The sequence below is a fragment of the Sparassis crispa genome (genome assembly GCF_003851025.1).
Source record: "Sparassis crispa DNA, contig_000021F, whole genome shotgun sequence".
Taxonomy (NCBI): domain Eukaryota; kingdom Fungi; phylum Basidiomycota; class Agaricomycetes; order Polyporales; family Sparassidaceae; genus Sparassis; species Sparassis crispa.
Genome location: NW_020939768.1, coordinates 1 through 20,620, shown reverse-complemented (window position 1 = coordinate 20,620; position 20,620 = coordinate 1). Strand labels below are relative to the sequence as shown.

The following is a 20,620-nucleotide window of genomic DNA, read 5'->3' as shown; positions in this document are numbered from 1 at the left end:
TAGACCACATGCCGAGCGTCGTAGGCGACATACAAACGTTCGTGGATGGCATACAAATACTTCTAAGCGGCGTACAAAAAATACTTATAAGCGACATACGAACGCTTATTACGGGCAGCATACAGAGTACCGTGAATGGCATACGGAGCATAGTAGACCACATACGGAGTGTCGTAAGCGAGATACGAATGTTTCCAAGCGACAAACCGATATTTCCCAGTGGCGTACGAATATTTATAAGCGGCATACAAAAAACCGTCATAAGCGACATACGGACGTTTATTATAGGCAGCATACAGAGTACCATTAAATGACGTACGGAGCATAGTAGACCACATACGGAGTGACGTAACCGACATACAAATATTTCTATGCGGCATACAAATATTTCTAAGCGGCAGACAGAAAATCATTATAAGCGACATACCAACATTTATTACAGGCAGCATACGGAGTACCGCAAACGGCGTACAGAGCATAGTAGACCACATACAGAGTGTCGTAACCGACATAAGAATATTTCAAAGCGGCATACGAATATTTATAACCGACATACCAGACATACATCGTAGTCCGAGGACGACGTGATTTCGAGTATCCGTTAGAGGGTTAGATTAGAGTCACACCACGTTAGAGGTATTAGTGTTTCGGTTATAGTTTCGGTTATAGTCAGATTAGGTGAGGATTAGAGTGAGGATTAGGTGAGGTTTAGTGTTTCGGTTAGTGGTTCGGTGAGGAACGTTATCATTTCGTATCGATGTATTGTATCACGCATTTATCAGGCTTTCATAAAAATCGACCGTACGTCGTAGACCGCATACAGAGTACCGTAGACCGCGTACCGACATTTGTAGACCGCATACAGAGCGTCGTAGGCAACATACGAATGTTGGTAGATGACATACAAATATTTCTGAGGGTCATACAAAAAATTGTCATAAGCGACATACGAACATTTGTTATAGGCAGCATACAGAGTACCATAGGCCACGTACCGACATGCATAGACCGCATACAGAGCATCGAAGGCGACATACATATCACGCTTTTATCACGCTTTAATAAAAATCGACCGCACGTTGTAGACCGCATACAGAGTACTATAGGCCGCATACAGAATACCGTGGACCGCGTACAGAGTGTCGTAAACCACATACAAACATTTATAGACCACGTGCCGACATTCGTAGACCACATACAAAGCGTCGTAGACCACATGCCGAGCGTCGTAGGCGACATACAAACGTTCGTGGATGGCATACAAATACTTCTAAGCGGCGTACAAAAAATACTTATAAGCGACATACGAACGCTTATTACGGGCAGCATACAGAGTACCGTGAATGGCATACGGAGCATAGTAGACCACATACGGAGTGTCGTAAGCGAGATACGAATGTTTCCAAGCGACAAACCGATATTTCCCAGTGGCGTACGAATATTTATAAGCGGCATACAAAAAACCGTCATAAGCGACATACGGACGTTTATTATAGGCAGCATACAGAGTACCATTAAATGACGTACGGAGCATAGTAGACCACATACGGAGTGACGTAACCGACATACAAATATTTCTATGCGGCATACAAATATTTCTAAGCGGCAGACAGAAAATCATTATAAGCGACATACCAACATTTATTACAGGCAGCATACGGAGTACCGCAAACGGCGTACAGAGCATAGTAGACCACATACAGAGTGTCGTAACCGACATAAGAATATTTCAAAGCGGCATACGAATATTTATAACCGACATACCAGACATACATCGTAGTCCGAGGACGACGTGATTTCGAGTATCCGTTAGAGGGTTAGATTAGAGTCACACCACGTTAGAGGTATTAGTGTTTCGGTTATAGTTTCGGTTATAGTCAGATTAGGTGAGGATTAGAGTGAGGATTAGGTGAGGTTTAGTGTTTCGGTTAGTGGTTCGGTGAGGAACGTTATCATTTCGTATCGATGTATTGTATCACGCATTTATCAGGCTTTCATAAAAATCGACCGTACGTCGTAGACCGCATACAGAGTACCGTAGACCGCGTACCGACATTTGTAGACCGCATACAGAGCGTCGTAGGCAACATACGAATGTTGGTAGATGACATACAAATATTTCTGAGGGTCATACAAAAAATTGTCATAAGCGACATACGAACATTTGTTATAGGCAGCATACAGAGTACCATAGGCCACGTACCGACATGCATAGACCGCATACAGAGCATCGAAGGCGACATACATATCACGCTTTTATCACGCTTTAATAAAAATCGACCGCACGTTGTAGACCGCATACAGAGTACTATAGGCCGCATACAGAATACCGTGGACCGCGTACAGAGTGTCGTAAACCACATACAAACATTTATAGACCACGTGCCGACATTCGTAGACCACATACAAAGCGTCGTAGACCACATGCCGAGCGTCGTAGGCGACATACAAACGTTCGTGGATGGCATACAAATACTTCTAAGCGGCGTACAAAAAATACTTATAAGCGACATACGAACGCTTATTACGGGCAGCATACAGAGTACCGTGAATGGCATACGGAGCATAGTAGACCACATACGGAGTGTCGTAAGCGAGATACGAATGTTTCCAAGCGACAAACCGATATTTCCCAGTGGCGTACGAATATTTATAAGCGGCATACAAAAAACCGTCATAAGCGACATACGGACGTTTATTATAGGCAGCATACAGAGTACCATTAAATGACGTACGGAGCATAGTAGACCACATACGGAGTGACGTAACCGACATACAAATATTTCTATGCGGCATACAAATATTTCTAAGCGGCAGACAGAAAATCATTATAAGCGACATACCAACATTTATTACAGGCAGCATACGGAGTACCGCAAACGGCGTACAGAGCATAGTAGACCACATACAGAGTGTCGTAACCGACATAAGAATATTTCAAAGCGGCATACGAATATTTATAACCGACATACCAGACATACATCGTAGTCCGAGGACGACGTGATTTCGAGTATCCGTTAGAGGGTTAGATTAGAGTCACACCACGTTAGAGGTATTAGTGTTTCGGTTATAGTTTCGGTTATAGTCAGATTAGGTGAGGATTAGAGTGAGGATTAGGTGAGGTTTAGTGTTTCGGTTAGTGGTTCGGTGAGGAACGTTATCATTTCGTATCGATGTATTGTATCACGCATTTATCAGGCTTTCATAAAAATCGACCGTACGTCGTAGACCGCATACAGAGTACCGTAGACCGCGTACCGACATTTGTAGACCGCATACAGAGCGTCGTAGGCAACATACGAATGTTGGTAGATGACATACAAATATTTCTGAGGGTCATACAAAAAATTGTCATAAGCGACATACGAACATTTGTTATAGGCAGCATACAGAGTACCATAGGCCACGTACCGACATGCATAGACCGCATACAGAGCATCGAAGGCGACATACATATCACGCTTTTATCACGCTTTAATAAAAATCGACCGCACGTTGTAGACCGCATACAGAGTACTATAGGCCGCATACAGAATACCGTGGACCGCGTACAGAGTGTCGTAAACCACATACAAACATTTATAGACCACGTGCCGACATTCGTAGACCACATACAAAGCGTCGTAGACCACATGCCGAGCGTCGTAGGCGACATACAAACGTTCGTGGATGGCATACAAATACTTCTAAGCGGCGTACAAAAAATACTTATAAGCGACATACGAACGCTTATTACGGGCAGCATACAGAGTACCGTGAATGGCATACGGAGCATAGTAGACCACATACGGAGTGTCGTAAGCGAGATACGAATGTTTCCAAGCGACAAACCGATATTTCCCAGTGGCGTACGAATATTTATAAGCGGCATACAAAAAACCGTCATAAGCGACATACGGACGTTTATTATAGGCAGCATACAGAGTACCATTAAATGACGTACGGAGCATAGTAGACCACATACGGAGTGACGTAACCGACATACAAATATTTCTATGCGGCATACAAATATTTCTAAGCGGCAGACAGAAAATCATTATAAGCGACATACCAACATTTATTACAGGCAGCATACGGAGTACCGCAAACGGCGTACAGAGCATAGTAGACCACATACAGAGTGTCGTAACCGACATAAGAATATTTCAAAGCGGCATACGAATATTTATAACCGACATACCAGACATACATCGTAGTCCGAGGACGACGTGATTTCGAGTATCCGTTAGAGGGTTAGATTAGAGTCACACCACGTTAGAGGTATTAGTGTTTCGGTTATAGTTTCGGTTATAGTCAGATTAGGTGAGGATTAGAGTGAGGATTAGGTGAGGTTTAGTGTTTCGGTTAGTGGTTCGGTGAGGAACGTTATCATTTCGTATCGATGTATTGTATCACGCATTTATCAGGCTTTCATAAAAATCGACCGTACGTCGTAGACCGCATACAGAGTACCGTAGACCGCGTACCGACATTTGTAGACCGCATACAGAGCGTCGTAGGCAACATACGAATGTTGGTAGATGACATACAAATATTTCTGAGGGTCATACAAAAAATTGTCATAAGCGACATACGAACATTTGTTATAGGCAGCATACAGAGTACCATAGGCCACGTACCGACATGCATAGACCGCATACAGAGCATCGAAGGCGACATACATATCACGCTTTTATCACGCTTTAATAAAAATCGACCGCACGTTGTAGACCGCATACAGAGTACTATAGGCCGCATACAGAATACCGTGGACCGCGTACAGAGTGTCGTAAACCACATACAAACATTTATAGACCACGTGCCGACATTCGTAGACCACATACAAAGCGTCGTAGACCACATGCCGAGCGTCGTAGGCGACATACAAACGTTCGTGGATGGCATACAAATACTTCTAAGCGGCGTACAAAAAATACTTATAAGCGACATACGAACGCTTATTACGGGCAGCATACAGAGTACCGTGAATGGCATACGGAGCATAGTAGACCACATACGGAGTGTCGTAAGCGAGATACGAATGTTTCCAAGCGACAAACCGATATTTCCCAGTGGCGTACGAATATTTATAAGCGGCATACAAAAAACCGTCATAAGCGACATACGGACGTTTATTATAGGCAGCATACAGAGTACCATTAAATGACGTACGGAGCATAGTAGACCACATACGGAGTGACGTAACCGACATACAAATATTTCTATGCGGCATACAAATATTTCTAAGCGGCAGACAGAAAATCATTATAAGCGACATACCAACATTTATTACAGGCAGCATACGGAGTACCGCAAACGGCGTACAGAGCATAGTAGACCACATACAGAGTGTCGTAACCGACATAAGAATATTTCAAAGCGGCATACGAATATTTATAACCGACATACCAGACATACATCGTAGTCCGAGGACGACGTGATTTCGAGTATCCGTTAGAGGGTTAGATTAGAGTCACACCACGTTAGAGGTATTAGTGTTTCGGTTATAGTTTCGGTTATAGTCAGATTAGGTGAGGATTAGAGTGAGGATTAGGTGAGGTTTAGTGTTTCGGTTAGTGGTTCGGTGAGGAACGTTATCATTTCGTATCGATGTATTGTATCACGCATTTATCAGGCTTTCATAAAAATCGACCGTACGTCGTAGACCGCATACAGAGTACCGTAGACCGCGTACCGACATTTGTAGACCGCATACAGAGCGTCGTAGGCAACATACGAATGTTGGTAGATGACATACAAATATTTCTGAGGGTCATACAAAAAATTGTCATAAGCGACATACGAACATTTGTTATAGGCAGCATACAGAGTACCATAGGCCACGTACCGACATGCATAGACCGCATACAGAGCATCGAAGGCGACATACATATCACGCTTTTATCACGCTTTAATAAAAATCGACCGCACGTTGTAGACCGCATACAGAGTACTATAGGCCGCATACAGAATACCGTGGACCGCGTACAGAGTGTCGTAAACCACATACAAACATTTATAGACCACGTGCCGACATTCGTAGACCACATACAAAGCGTCGTAGACCACATGCCGAGCGTCGTAGGCGACATACAAACGTTCGTGGATGGCATACAAATACTTCTAAGCGGCGTACAAAAAATACTTATAAGCGACATACGAACGCTTATTACGGGCAGCATACAGAGTACCGTGAATGGCATACGGAGCATAGTAGACCACATACGGAGTGTCGTAAGCGAGATACGAATGTTTCCAAGCGACAAACCGATATTTCCCAGTGGCGTACGAATATTTATAAGCGGCATACAAAAAACCGTCATAAGCGACATACGGACGTTTATTATAGGCAGCATACAGAGTACCATTAAATGACGTACGGAGCATAGTAGACCACATACGGAGTGACGTAACCGACATACAAATATTTCTATGCGGCATACAAATATTTCTAAGCGGCAGACAGAAAATCATTATAAGCGACATACCAACATTTATTACAGGCAGCATACGGAGTACCGCAAACGGCGTACAGAGCATAGTAGACCACATACAGAGTGTCGTAACCGACATAAGAATATTTCAAAGCGGCATACGAATATTTATAACCGACATACCAGACATACATCGTAGTCCGAGGACGACGTGATTTCGAGTATCCGTTAGAGGGTTAGATTAGAGTCACACCACGTTAGAGGTATTAGTGTTTCGGTTATAGTTTCGGTTATAGTCAGATTAGGTGAGGATTAGAGTGAGGATTAGGTGAGGTTTAGTGTTTCGGTTAGTGGTTCGGTGAGGAACGTTATCATTTCGTATCGATGTATTGTATCACGCATTTATCAGGCTTTCATAAAAATCGACCGTACGTCGTAGACCGCATACAGAGTACCGTAGACCGCGTACCGACATTTGTAGACCGCATACAGAGCGTCGTAGGCAACATACGAATGTTGGTAGATGACATACAAATATTTCTGAGGGTCATACAAAAAATTGTCATAAGCGACATACGAACATTTGTTATAGGCAGCATACAGAGTACCATAGGCCACGTACCGACATGCATAGACCGCATACAGAGCATCGAAGGCGACATACATATCACGCTTTTATCACGCTTTAATAAAAATCGACCGCACGTTGTAGACCGCATACAGAGTACTATAGGCCGCATACAGAATACCGTGGACCGCGTACAGAGTGTCGTAAACCACATACAAACATTTATAGACCACGTGCCGACATTCGTAGACCACATACAAAGCGTCGTAGACCACATGCCGAGCGTCGTAGGCGACATACAAACGTTCGTGGATGGCATACAAATACTTCTAAGCGGCGTACAAAAAATACTTATAAGCGACATACGAACGCTTATTACGGGCAGCATACAGAGTACCGTGAATGGCATACGGAGCATAGTAGACCACATACGGAGTGTCGTAAGCGAGATACGAATGTTTCCAAGCGACAAACCGATATTTCCCAGTGGCGTACGAATATTTATAAGCGGCATACAAAAAACCGTCATAAGCGACATACGGACGTTTATTATAGGCAGCATACAGAGTACCATTAAATGACGTACGGAGCATAGTAGACCACATACGGAGTGACGTAACCGACATACAAATATTTCTATGCGGCATACAAATATTTCTAAGCGGCAGACAGAAAATCATTATAAGCGACATACCAACATTTATTACAGGCAGCATACGGAGTACCGCAAACGGCGTACAGAGCATAGTAGACCACATACAGAGTGTCGTAACCGACATAAGAATATTTCAAAGCGGCATACGAATATTTATAACCGACATACCAGACATACATCGTAGTCCGAGGACGACGTGATTTCGAGTATCCGTTAGAGGGTTAGATTAGAGTCACACCACGTTAGAGGTATTAGTGTTTCGGTTATAGTTTCGGTTATAGTCAGATTAGGTGAGGATTAGAGTGAGGATTAGGTGAGGTTTAGTGTTTCGGTTAGTGGTTCGGTGAGGAACGTTATCATTTCGTATCGATGTATTGTATCACGCATTTATCAGGCTTTCATAAAAATCGACCGTACGTCGTAGACCGCATACAGAGTACCGTAGACCGCGTACCGACATTTGTAGACCGCATACAGAGCGTCGTAGGCAACATACGAATGTTGGTAGATGACATACAAATATTTCTGAGGGTCATACAAAAAATTGTCATAAGCGACATACGAACATTTGTTATAGGCAGCATACAGAGTACCATAGGCCACGTACCGACATGCATAGACCGCATACAGAGCATCGAAGGCGACATACATATCACGCTTTTATCACGCTTTAATAAAAATCGACCGCACGTTGTAGACCGCATACAGAGTACTATAGGCCGCATACAGAATACCGTGGACCGCGTACAGAGTGTCGTAAACCACATACAAACATTTATAGACCACGTGCCGACATTCGTAGACCACATACAAAGCGTCGTAGACCACATGCCGAGCGTCGTAGGCGACATACAAACGTTCGTGGATGGCATACAAATACTTCTAAGCGGCGTACAAAAAATACTTATAAGCGACATACGAACGCTTATTACGGGCAGCATACAGAGTACCGTGAATGGCATACGGAGCATAGTAGACCACATACGGAGTGTCGTAAGCGAGATACGAATGTTTCCAAGCGACAAACCGATATTTCCCAGTGGCGTACGAATATTTATAAGCGGCATACAAAAAACCGTCATAAGCGACATACGGACGTTTATTATAGGCAGCATACAGAGTACCATTAAATGACGTACGGAGCATAGTAGACCACATACGGAGTGACGTAACCGACATACAAATATTTCTATGCGGCATACAAATATTTCTAAGCGGCAGACAGAAAATCATTATAAGCGACATACCAACATTTATTACAGGCAGCATACGGAGTACCGCAAACGGCGTACAGAGCATAGTAGACCACATACAGAGTGTCGTAACCGACATAAGAATATTTCAAAGCGGCATACGAATATTTATAACCGACATACCAGACATACATCGTAGTCCGAGGACGACGTGATTTCGAGTATCCGTTAGAGGGTTAGATTAGAGTCACACCACGTTAGAGGTATTAGTGTTTCGGTTATAGTTTCGGTTATAGTCAGATTAGGTGAGGATTAGAGTGAGGATTAGGTGAGGTTTAGTGTTTCGGTTAGTGGTTCGGTGAGGAACGTTATCATTTCGTATCGATGTATTGTATCACGCATTTATCAGGCTTTCATAAAAATCGACCGTACGTCGTAGACCGCATACAGAGTACCGTAGACCGCGTACCGACATTTGTAGACCGCATACAGAGCGTCGTAGGCAACATACGAATGTTGGTAGATGACATACAAATATTTCTGAGGGTCATACAAAAAATTGTCATAAGCGACATACGAACATTTGTTATAGGCAGCATACAGAGTACCATAGGCCACGTACCGACATGCATAGACCGCATACAGAGCATCGAAGGCGACATACATATCACGCTTTTATCACGCTTTAATAAAAATCGACCGCACGTTGTAGACCGCATACAGAGTACTATAGGCCGCATACAGAATACCGTGGACCGCGTACAGAGTGTCGTAAACCACATACAAACATTTATAGACCACGTGCCGACATTCGTAGACCACATACAAAGCGTCGTAGACCACATGCCGAGCGTCGTAGGCGACATACAAACGTTCGTGGATGGCATACAAATACTTCTAAGCGGCGTACAAAAAATACTTATAAGCGACATACGAACGCTTATTACGGGCAGCATACAGAGTACCGTGAATGGCATACGGAGCATAGTAGACCACATACGGAGTGTCGTAAGCGAGATACGAATGTTTCCAAGCGACAAACCGATATTTCCCAGTGGCGTACGAATATTTATAAGCGGCATACAAAAAACCGTCATAAGCGACATACGGACGTTTATTATAGGCAGCATACAGAGTACCATTAAATGACGTACGGAGCATAGTAGACCACATACGGAGTGACGTAACCGACATACAAATATTTCTATGCGGCATACAAATATTTCTAAGCGGCAGACAGAAAATCATTATAAGCGACATACCAACATTTATTACAGGCAGCATACGGAGTACCGCAAACGGCGTACAGAGCATAGTAGACCACATACAGAGTGTCGTAACCGACATAAGAATATTTCAAAGCGGCATACGAATATTTATAACCGACATACCAGACATACATCGTAGTCCGAGGACGACGTGATTTCGAGTATCCGTTAGAGGGTTAGATTAGAGTCACACCACGTTAGAGGTATTAGTGTTTCGGTTATAGTTTCGGTTATAGTCAGATTAGGTGAGGATTAGAGTGAGGATTAGGTGAGGTTTAGTGTTTCGGTTAGTGGTTCGGTGAGGAACGTTATCATTTCGTATCGATGTATTGTATCACGCATTTATCAGGCTTTCATAAAAATCGACCGTACGTCGTAGACCGCATACAGAGTACCGTAGACCGCGTACCGACATTTGTAGACCGCATACAGAGCGTCGTAGGCAACATACGAATGTTGGTAGATGACATACAAATATTTCTGAGGGTCATACAAAAAATTGTCATAAGCGACATACGAACATTTGTTATAGGCAGCATACAGAGTACCATAGGCCACGTACCGACATGCATAGACCGCATACAGAGCATCGAAGGCGACATACATATCACGCTTTTATCACGCTTTAATAAAAATCGACCGCACGTTGTAGACCGCATACAGAGTACTATAGGCCGCATACAGAATACCGTGGACCGCGTACAGAGTGTCGTAAACCACATACAAACATTTATAGACCACGTGCCGACATTCGTAGACCACATACAAAGCGTCGTAGACCACATGCCGAGCGTCGTAGGCGACATACAAACGTTCGTGGATGGCATACAAATACTTCTAAGCGGCGTACAAAAAATACTTATAAGCGACATACGAACGCTTATTACGGGCAGCATACAGAGTACCGTGAATGGCATACGGAGCATAGTAGACCACATACGGAGTGTCGTAAGCGAGATACGAATGTTTCCAAGCGACAAACCGATATTTCCCAGTGGCGTACGAATATTTATAAGCGGCATACAAAAAACCGTCATAAGCGACATACGGACGTTTATTATAGGCAGCATACAGAGTACCATTAAATGACGTACGGAGCATAGTAGACCACATACGGAGTGACGTAACCGACATACAAATATTTCTATGCGGCATACAAATATTTCTAAGCGGCAGACAGAAAATCATTATAAGCGACATACCAACATTTATTACAGGCAGCATACGGAGTACCGCAAACGGCGTACAGAGCATAGTAGACCACATACAGAGTGTCGTAACCGACATAAGAATATTTCAAAGCGGCATACGAATATTTATAACCGACATACCAGACATACATCGTAGTCCGAGGACGACGTGATTTCGAGTATCCGTTAGAGGGTTAGATTAGAGTCACACCACGTTAGAGGTATTAGTGTTTCGGTTATAGTTTCGGTTATAGTCAGATTAGGTGAGGATTAGAGTGAGGATTAGGTGAGGTTTAGTGTTTCGGTTAGTGGTTCGGTGAGGAACGTTATCATTTCGTATCGATGTATTGTATCACGCATTTATCAGGCTTTCATAAAAATCGACCGTACGTCGTAGACCGCATACAGAGTACCGTAGACCGCGTACCGACATTTGTAGACCGCATACAGAGCGTCGTAGGCAACATACGAATGTTGGTAGATGACATACAAATATTTCTGAGGGTCATACAAAAAATTGTCATAAGCGACATACGAACATTTGTTATAGGCAGCATACAGAGTACCATAGGCCACGTACCGACATGCATAGACCGCATACAGAGCATCGAAGGCGACATACATATCACGCTTTTATCACGCTTTAATAAAAATCGACCGCACGTTGTAGACCGCATACAGAGTACTATAGGCCGCATACAGAATACCGTGGACCGCGTACAGAGTGTCGTAAACCACATACAAACATTTATAGACCACGTGCCGACATTCGTAGACCACATACAAAGCGTCGTAGACCACATACAAAGCGTCGTAGACCACATGCCGAGCGTCGTAGGCGACATACAAACGTTCGTGGATGGCATACAAATACTTCTAAGCGGCGTACAAAAAATACTTATAAGCGACATACGAACGCTTATTACGGGCAGCATACAGAGTACCGTGAATGGCATACGGAGCATAGTAGACCACATACGGAGTGTCGTAAGCGAGATACGAATGTTTCCTATCTATAGGCCACAGGCCTAACGCTACGTTAGGCCGCCCGACTTTCCGCCCCTGTATCCCTTCCTTCCTCCCTCGTTTCGGTCCCTCGGCTATCTCAAAAGATCGCCCGACATCGAATCTACCAACTACCCGAAGATACAGTTCGACGGAGATCTGGGTCGCCGTGGCCACCGGCGGCAATCAGCCGACTTTCCCACCTCGCGCGTCTTCGACTCCTCGATTTTTTCTCGTCCTCACCCTCTACCCCTCACCTCATATTGTATATCGTCCGATAGCCTGGCCGTCTGGCTTCAAGATACTACCGATTTCGGGAGGGGTTCAAGAGTTTGGTCGACGATACAGCCGGGCGAAGTGGCGGGGTGCGCGCCGGCGCGCCCTTGGTGAGTTCTCTCCCTTCGTTTCTGATGTTGCGCACACTCAAATCCCTCGAACGCGATAGGGTCAGGTAGACGACGGTCGTGGCTACAAGACGAGACCCCGCTCGGGGAGAACGGCCTCGTCGTTGTGAAGATACAGGCGAGGGAAGTGGGCGGGCGCGCACCAGCGGCAACGAGGTACGCTCACCTCCTTTCAAAACTCTTCCATTCGCCCATCGAGGGGGCTCGAAACTACCTGCGAACCGTACAACGGGTCGTAGGCAGAACTAACCTAACTGACTAACGTCACCGTCGTGTTTCCGTGGCGACACCTAGACCTCCACCTCAGCCTGAGGCTCGCGGTCCCCTGCGCCATCGAACGGAAACGCTTCACCCCGCATTCATTCAGGAGGGTTCGAGAGGGCCCAGGTGAGCCAAACAAACTCTTCTTGTTTGTTTTCAGTCGTGCTAATCTTTTACAGCGTAGTTGTCGTCGCGCGGGCCACCACAATGCAACAGCGGCTCGCAGCTCCCTCTTCGCTGTTGCCAAGGCCTCGCGAGGCCCCGCGAAACCCCATTCCACCTCCCTGCACTCTCCTTCGAGCCTCCTCGACGCATGCAAGACCTCAGGGGCGAACGGCGGTGCCCTGATCGTCGCACCGGCCAGCGCAGTGCGATGAAGCCATCCCGCCCCCTCCTCGCGACCTCCTGGGGGTTCCTAAGGCCCGACGAACGCCTACGACACCCCCTCGCATCCACCTCCTACCCTCGTTAACACACATTCGCCTTTGGGAGGGCGAACCTGAGGATCGCGGTCTCCTGCACCGTCGAACGGAAACGTTCGACCGCGCGTTCATTCTGGAAGGTTGCAGAGAGCCCAGGTGAGTCAAACAGACACACATTATTTGTTTTTATCCATGCTAATCTCCTATAGTGTAGTTGTCATCGCGTCGGCCACGGTGCTGCAACGACTGCTCCCGGCTCCCTCCTCGCGGTCTCCAGACCCCGACGCTGGCCCGCGTCACCTCCCAGCACCATCCCCCGACCCTCCTCGACCTGCGGAGGCTCGACGCTGGCTCGCATCACCTCCCAGCACCATCCGTCGACCCCTCGACCTGCAGAGGCCCTCTGCAGCGAGCGACAGCACTGCGGTCCCCACGCCGGCCGCCGCGATCCAACGACCACGCCGACCTCCCTTCTCGCGGTCTCCAAGCCCCGACGTATTGTGTTTCCGTGAGCTCCGTGACGAGCATGTCTTCGTGATCATCTATGCCGTTGTCGCCAGCTACTTTGTGTGTGTTATGGTCCGTCTGATCCTTACACTCACACCCGTCGTTTGCGTCGCCTCTGCGATCGCTATTTTGCTCGTTATTGGACATATACATTGACCCTACCGAACCTGAAGTGCTGGAGGAAAATGAGGGCGGCGCGGAGCTTACACAGGCGGAAACTGCTACTAATGCCGCTTCTACTGCCGTCACTGGCCCGCTAATAAGCATAACGGCCCCGCTACTAAGCATAACGGCCCCGTTAATAAGCATAACGGCCCCGCGACTAAGCATAACGGCCCCGACTAAGCGCCGCCCCTCAGCGTAGCGGCCTCGCGATTAAGCATAACGGCCGGCGGGGCGTGGGAAAGCCGCCGCCCAACAAGCGCCGGTTGGACTTAGCTTCGCGCTCCTCCTGCTTGGCTCACCGCCGCGACACCCTTCCACAACGCCGAGGAGGCTCTCCTCGGCGTTGCTCTGCTTTTATTTATTCTTCTCCTGCTTCTGTCCCTCGCCCGTTCCGGTTTGCTCTCGAACGCGGCGCGTCGGCACCGCGTTCTCGGCGACACCTGCACCCTCCACCTTCCACCTCGCGCTGCCCCACGCCGTCGAACGCAAACGTTCGGCGGCGCGTTCGTTCTCGGAGGTTCAAGGGCACCCGAGGTAAGTTCAAAAAATGCTTTTTATATCTATATACTGCCGTGCTAACTTTTCGCAGTCCCCTCGTCGTCGCACCGGCCACCGCGGTGGAACGGCCGCCACCTCGTGGTCCCCAAGGTCCCCATCTGTTCGCGGAGGTCGAAGAGCGCGGTCCAGGTGAGTAAACAAAAAAACTTTTGTATCTATCGCACCGTGCTAACCTTTTGCAGCCGCATCGTTGTCGCTCCGGCCACCGCGGTGCAATAGCAGCGCGCTGCACCCCCCTCGCGGTCGCAGAGACCCCTCGCAGGCCCACCGCCCCTCCCCGCCCATTCCCCGCACCCTCTCCTGACCCTCCTCGACCCTCGCAGGCCCGCCGCAGCGAACAACGGCGCCCCGGTCGTAGCACTCGCCTCCCCTTCCGCCTCGCGCTCCCCCAGGCCATCGAACGCAAACGTTCGGCGGTGCGTTTGTTTTGGGCGGTCGAAGGGAAGTCCAGGTGAGAAAAAAAGAATCCTTTGTCCCTGTGGCGCCCTGCTAACTTTTTACAGTCACGTCGTTGTCGCGCCAGCCACTGCGGTGCAACAACATCGTGTAGCCCCTTCCTCGCGGTCGCGGAGGCCCCTCGCAACACCTCACCACCTCCCTGTGTCCTCTCCCGACCCTCTTCGAACCGCGCAGGCCCGCGGCGGCGAACGACGGCGACGCGATGGTCGCGCCGGCCACCGCGGTGCGACGAAGGCTCGCAGCCCCAATTGCAGCGTTGCCAAGGCCCGCGAGGCCCCGGGCAGCCTCTCTCCACCTCCCAGCACCCTTCATCGGCCGTCTTCGACCCGCGCAGGCCCACGACGGTGAACGACGCCACCCGCGTCGCCACACTGGCTACCGCGGTGCGACGACGGCGCGAACCCCCCCAGCCCACGATCTGCATGGCCCTGCGAAGGCCCGGCCCACCTCTGCCCGTCGTCCCTGCACCCTCCCCGACACACGCAGGCCCACGACGGCGAACGACGCCACCCGCGTCGCCACACTGGCTACCGCGGTGCGACGACGGCGTGCAGCCCCAACCACGCGGTCCCCAAGGCCCCGCGAGGCTCCGCGCAGCCTCTCACCACCTCCTCGCACCCTCCCTCAACCCTCTTCGACGCACGCAGGCCCACAACAGCGAACGACGGAACAGCGATCATCGCGCTGGCCACCGCGGTGCCGCAATGGCGCCAAGCTCCCTCCTGGCGGTCTCCAGCCACCGGCGAAAGCCCGCGTCACCTCTCAGCACCGTCACCCAACCTTCCTCGACCCGCGATCGCCGTATGCAGTGAAAGATCGCGCCTTGATCGTGACGCGGGCCACCACAGTGCAACGACCGCGCCCAGGTCCCTCCTCGCGGTCTGCAGGCCCCGACGCTGGACCCCATCACCTCAGCCAACCTTCCTCGACCACGTTCGCCATCCACAGCGAACGATCGCGCTCCGGTCGTCAGGCTGGCCGCTGCAGTGGAACGACCACGCTGACCGCCCTCCTCGCGGTCTCCAGGCCCCGACGCTGGCACGCATCACCTTCCAGAACCCTCATCCTACCCTCTTCGACGCGCGTTTACCCTCCGTGGTGAACGACTGCCCTCCGGACCTCCCCTGCAACATCGAGCGCCGGTCGCTCGACCAGGACCCCCCTCGCACACTCAAACGCAACGCGTTTGAATGCAAGTTTGCCCAGCACTGCTCGGGCAGTGTAGGTGAGTAAGACAAATATTTTTTCGGCTTTTTTAACGGTGCTAACAACCTTCACCCACTTGAAGCCCGCCGTCCGCGAACGATCCACCGCCGTCCTCGTCCGCGCGAGCAAGCCACCACCGCCATCCTGCTCTTGTCGACGCCACCGTCCTCGTCCTGGCGCTCCCCCAGGCCGTCGAACGCCACCGTTCAGCGGCACGTTTGCTTTCGGAGGTCGAAGGGCATTCTAGGTGAGTCCAAAAAAAGCCTTCTGTCCCTATCCCGCGGTGCTAACATTTTGCAGCCACGTCTTTGTCGCGCCAGCCACCGCGGTGCGACAGCGGCATGCAGCCTCGTCCTCGCGGTCGCGGAGGCCCTGCGAAGCCTCACCACACCCGACTCCACCTCCCTGCACCCTTCGTCGACCCTCCTCTTCGCGCGCAGGTCCACCACGGTGAATGACGGCTCCCCGGTCGTCGCACCGGCCTCCACCCTCCGCCTCGCTCTTCCAGGACGTCGAACGTGACTGTTCCGCGGCACGTCGGTTTTCGGAGGACGAAGGGCATTCCAGGTGAGTCCAAAAAAAACCTTCTGTCCCTATTCCGAGCTGCTAACATTTTGCAGCCGCGTCGTTGTCGCGCCGGCCACCTAGGTGCAACAGCGGCGCGGCCTTCCCCACCCACCATCTCAGCGCGTCCTCTCGATCTTGCAGGGTCCGTGTCGACGACGGACGTCATCCCGTGCGCCAACCGCTGGTGCAGCTTTGCAACGCTGTAAGTATTTTCCCCTCGCGCAGACCCGTTGTTGGCGCGGGATCGGCCTAGGGCCGAGTCGCATTATCTGACTTTCGAGATACAGATGCTGTTCCCCTGGTGCCCTGATTCTCGACAACCGTCTCCGCGCGACACGCTCCCCATTGAGTTTGAAGACAAGCACTACATCCACGCTCACGACCATTTCCGACGGCGCGCAGACGCAGGTTGACTTGAATCTTCATCTCCGTCCTGCGCTCCGACGGTGCAGATGGAGATGGTGCGTACACGGCGGATTCACGCCCGTGCACATTATGCACAAGGGCGGGCACAGACACCGCTCCTTCCTCCGCGGCGTGCACTTCGCTCTGATGGCACTTGGACCCTGGGAAGGCCGTGCTGTCGCTTTCGTTCTCGGTGCGTGTCGTTTCCTCTCTGTGTGTACATTCGGACGTACTGACACTTGGTGTTCTAGCAGGTTGCGAGATCGGTGCGTTGTGCCTCCGCATAACGCTGGCGTCGTCCGCGTCCACGCTATCAATGTGCCTCGCGCTCGGAGAGCCCGACGAAGTCGACGTGCTTCTGGAGACGCACGCCGAAGTTGTTATACAGCCGCAGTAAACAAGAAGGCACGGGTCGCGATCTCGGAGAAGACCCACGTACGTGTGCTAGTATTATATCTACTGTACAAAGTGCGGTCGCGCTTGGGGCTCAAGATACGGCCGAAAAAATATAGTTGTTTCAAGTAGCACTGCAGAGTGAACACACACGGACGGGGACTGCACATCGACGGCGGGAGACTTTGAATACACGAGAAGACGTGTCACGCAACGCGATCTAAGTTTTTTCATGCTGGCTCTTGTTGGATTCTGCTCACTGCCAGTCCCATTCTCCTTTGTCCTCTACTCTCTCCCCGGTCCTTCCGCTACAACGTCCAACCCGCACTCCGCCGTCGTCCAAGCAGTCGCGGTCGCCATGACGCCCGCGCGCAAGCTACACGCTCGAACGTAGTTCGGCGCGCGTGCGCGTCGTTGTCACTGGGCGAAAGGGTGGCGGGCTCTGAGCGAGGCCGTGTAGGTATGTACGCGATTCTCATCTGTTGCGCCGATGGCAAGCAGCCGCTACGTTGAGGGCAGCTGGCGCGTCGTGCCGGACGGCGAGACTGACGGCCTGGTAAGTCTCCGCGCGTTTCTACGTGTTTTCTCTGATTTGTGTTGATGCACCGCACTGAATATTCTTGCAGTATCCGTGCAGAGCTCAGCTCCCACAGCCGAGCAGAGTCTGCTCGCGAGGCCTTGAGGCTGCCGCGTAAAAGATTGGGCGGTGCACCACGTCCTCCTCCGCCCCACGCTCCGTCTGCTTCGAAACCGGGCACGTCGACCATGTCTCGCGCAAAGCCCTCCGTCGTCCTGCCCTCCTGATCTAGCACCACAGGCGAAGTAATCGCCATGCCCTTCGTCCGTCGGCATCGCTCAGCCGAGGAGTGTATGCGCACGGTCTCCGACTCTAGGTGAGCACGCGATGGACGGCGCATTCCCCACAGGTCGGTCAGGCAACGAGGTTTTTGTCACCCGCAGATTCGCGGGTTCGAGGATGACACCCGCGCAACCTCGCCCATCGAGTAATGCGCACGAGGCTACCGCTCGTCGACATCGAAGGGCCCGCTGTCGTCCACGCTGTGAAGACTGGTACGCGATGCATCGCACCTCGACACGTGCAGCTTGACAGCATGACCGCCGCAGCGAAGCATATCACCACTCGACAGCACCACCTGTCGACCGCTCTCCAGTACTCGGCATGCTCGGACCGACATCGATGAGCCCGCCAGTGTTGACCTGCGCAAAGGCTCCATCCGCTTCGACTAGTCATGCCCTGGTTATGGGTGACTTTTCGGGTACCCTAGGGTACCTCCTGGGCCCTAGGGCCGGCGCTTATCGCCCTAGGGAAGGGCGCACGCGCACCTAGGGCCGACACCAGTCGCCTAGGGCATGCACTCCAGGTCGATGTTCAGACCTCGGTCGTACCCAGTGTGACAGTTTTGCCCGCTGCGAAGTCTCTCGGACTGGGTACGACAACCTGCCTGCTGCCATTTCTCTCGGACTGGGTACGACGGCCAGGCTGCTGCCATTTCTCTCGGACTGGGTACGACGGCATGGGTCCTGCATGACTGCATGTGACCTGCTGCTGTTCGGAGATGACACCCTGCTGTTGCCGCGAAAATGGCAGCTCGCAGGCTGTCGTACCCAGTCCGAGAGAAATGGCTCGCAGGCCATCGTACCCAGCGTGAGAGAAAAGCAGCAGGTCGCAGGCCGTCGTACCCAGTCCGAGAGAAATGGCGGTAGCTAGGCCCTCGTACCCAGTCCGAGAGGAGAATGGCGGGCCGCAGGCTATCGCACCCAGTCCGAGAGAAATGGCTCACAGGCCGGGGTCCCAGCCTGAGAGAAACCACTGTGTCGGACTGAGTCCGACACACATGGCAGGTCGCAGGCTGTCGTACCCAGTCCGAGAGAAATAGCAGCAGCCAGGCCGTCGTACCCAGTCCGACAGTAAAAGTGATGGGTCGAGGCTGTCGTACCCAGTCCGAAAGAAATTAATGGCATCAGCCAGGCCGTCGTACCCAGTCCGAGAGAAATGGCAGCAGGCAGGCTGTCGTACCCAGTCCGAGAGACACAGCAGGTCGCAGGTCGTGCTACTCAGCGTGAGAGAACAATAGCAGGCCGCAGGGTGTCGTACCCAGTCCGAGAGAAACAGCAGGTCACAGGCCGTGATACAGTGCAAAAGAAAAATAGCAGCTTGCAGGCCATCGTACCCAGTCCGAGAGACACCGCAAGTCAACAGACCATGGTACTCAGTGTGAGAGAACAATAGCAGGCCGCAGGGTGTCGTACCCAGTCCGAGAGAAGCGGCAGGTCACAGACCGTGGTACCCAGCATGAGAGAAAAATAGCAGGCTGCACGGTGTCATACCCAGTCCGAGAGAAATGGCTCACAGGCTGTGGTCCTAGCCTAAGAGAAACCACTGTGTCGGACTGAGTTCGACCCTCATGGCAGGTCACAGGCTGTCGTACCCAGTCCGAGAGAAACAGCAGGTCAACAGGCTGTGGTACCCAGTGCAAGAGAAAAATGGCAGGTCGCAGCCTGGCGTACCCAGTCCGAGAGAAATAGCTCACAGGCCGCGGTCCCCAGCCTGAGAAAAACCACTGTGTCGGACTCAGTCCGACACATATGGCAGGCAGCAGGCTGTTGTACCCAGTCCGAGAGAGACAGCAGGTCACAGACTGTGGTACCCAGTGCGACACAAAAAATACCAGGTCGCAGGCTGTCATACCCAGTCCGAGAGAAACAGCAGGATACAGGCTGTGGTACCCAGTGCAAGGTTGTCATATTCAGTCCAAGAATAGCAGGTCACAGGCCATCATATGCAGTCTGACACAGATGGCAGGTTGCACGTCGTCGTACCCAGTCCTATCTATAGGCCGCAGGCCTAATGCTACGTTAGGCCGCCCGACTTTCCGCCCCTGTATCCCTTCCTTCCTCCCTCGTTTCGGTCCCTCGGCTATCTCAAAAGATCGCCCGACATCGAATCTACCCACTACCCG

General features: G+C 50.7%; 2 protein-coding genes across 2 annotated transcripts; both read left to right on the top strand.

Moving 5' to 3' along the window:
* Positions 1 to 13,164: 13,164 nt before the first annotated feature.
* On the top strand, positions 13,165 to 16,732 carry SCP_2200020 (hypothetical protein; the record flags this gene model as incomplete). Its single annotated transcript, XM_027765393.1, has 10 exons — positions 13,165 to 13,296; positions 13,378 to 13,535; positions 13,589 to 13,958; positions 14,246 to 14,585; positions 14,641 to 14,738; positions 14,792 to 15,060; positions 15,113 to 15,412; positions 15,479 to 16,293; positions 16,357 to 16,521; positions 16,575 to 16,732. 10 exons carry the CDS (start codon positions 13,165 to 13,167, stop codon positions 16,730 to 16,732), a joined length of 2,805 nt encoding a protein of 934 aa, XP_027621194.1.
* Positions 16,733 to 17,336: 604 nt separating this feature from the next.
* On the top strand, positions 17,337 to 17,643 carry SCP_2200010 (hypothetical protein; the record flags this gene model as incomplete). Its single annotated transcript, XM_027765392.1, has 2 exons — positions 17,337 to 17,439; positions 17,501 to 17,643. The coding sequence occupies 2 exons, from the start codon at positions 17,337 to 17,339 to the stop codon at positions 17,641 to 17,643; spliced, it is 246 nt and encodes an 81-aa protein (XP_027621193.1).
* Between the last annotated feature and the right edge of the window lie 2,977 nt (positions 17,644 to 20,620).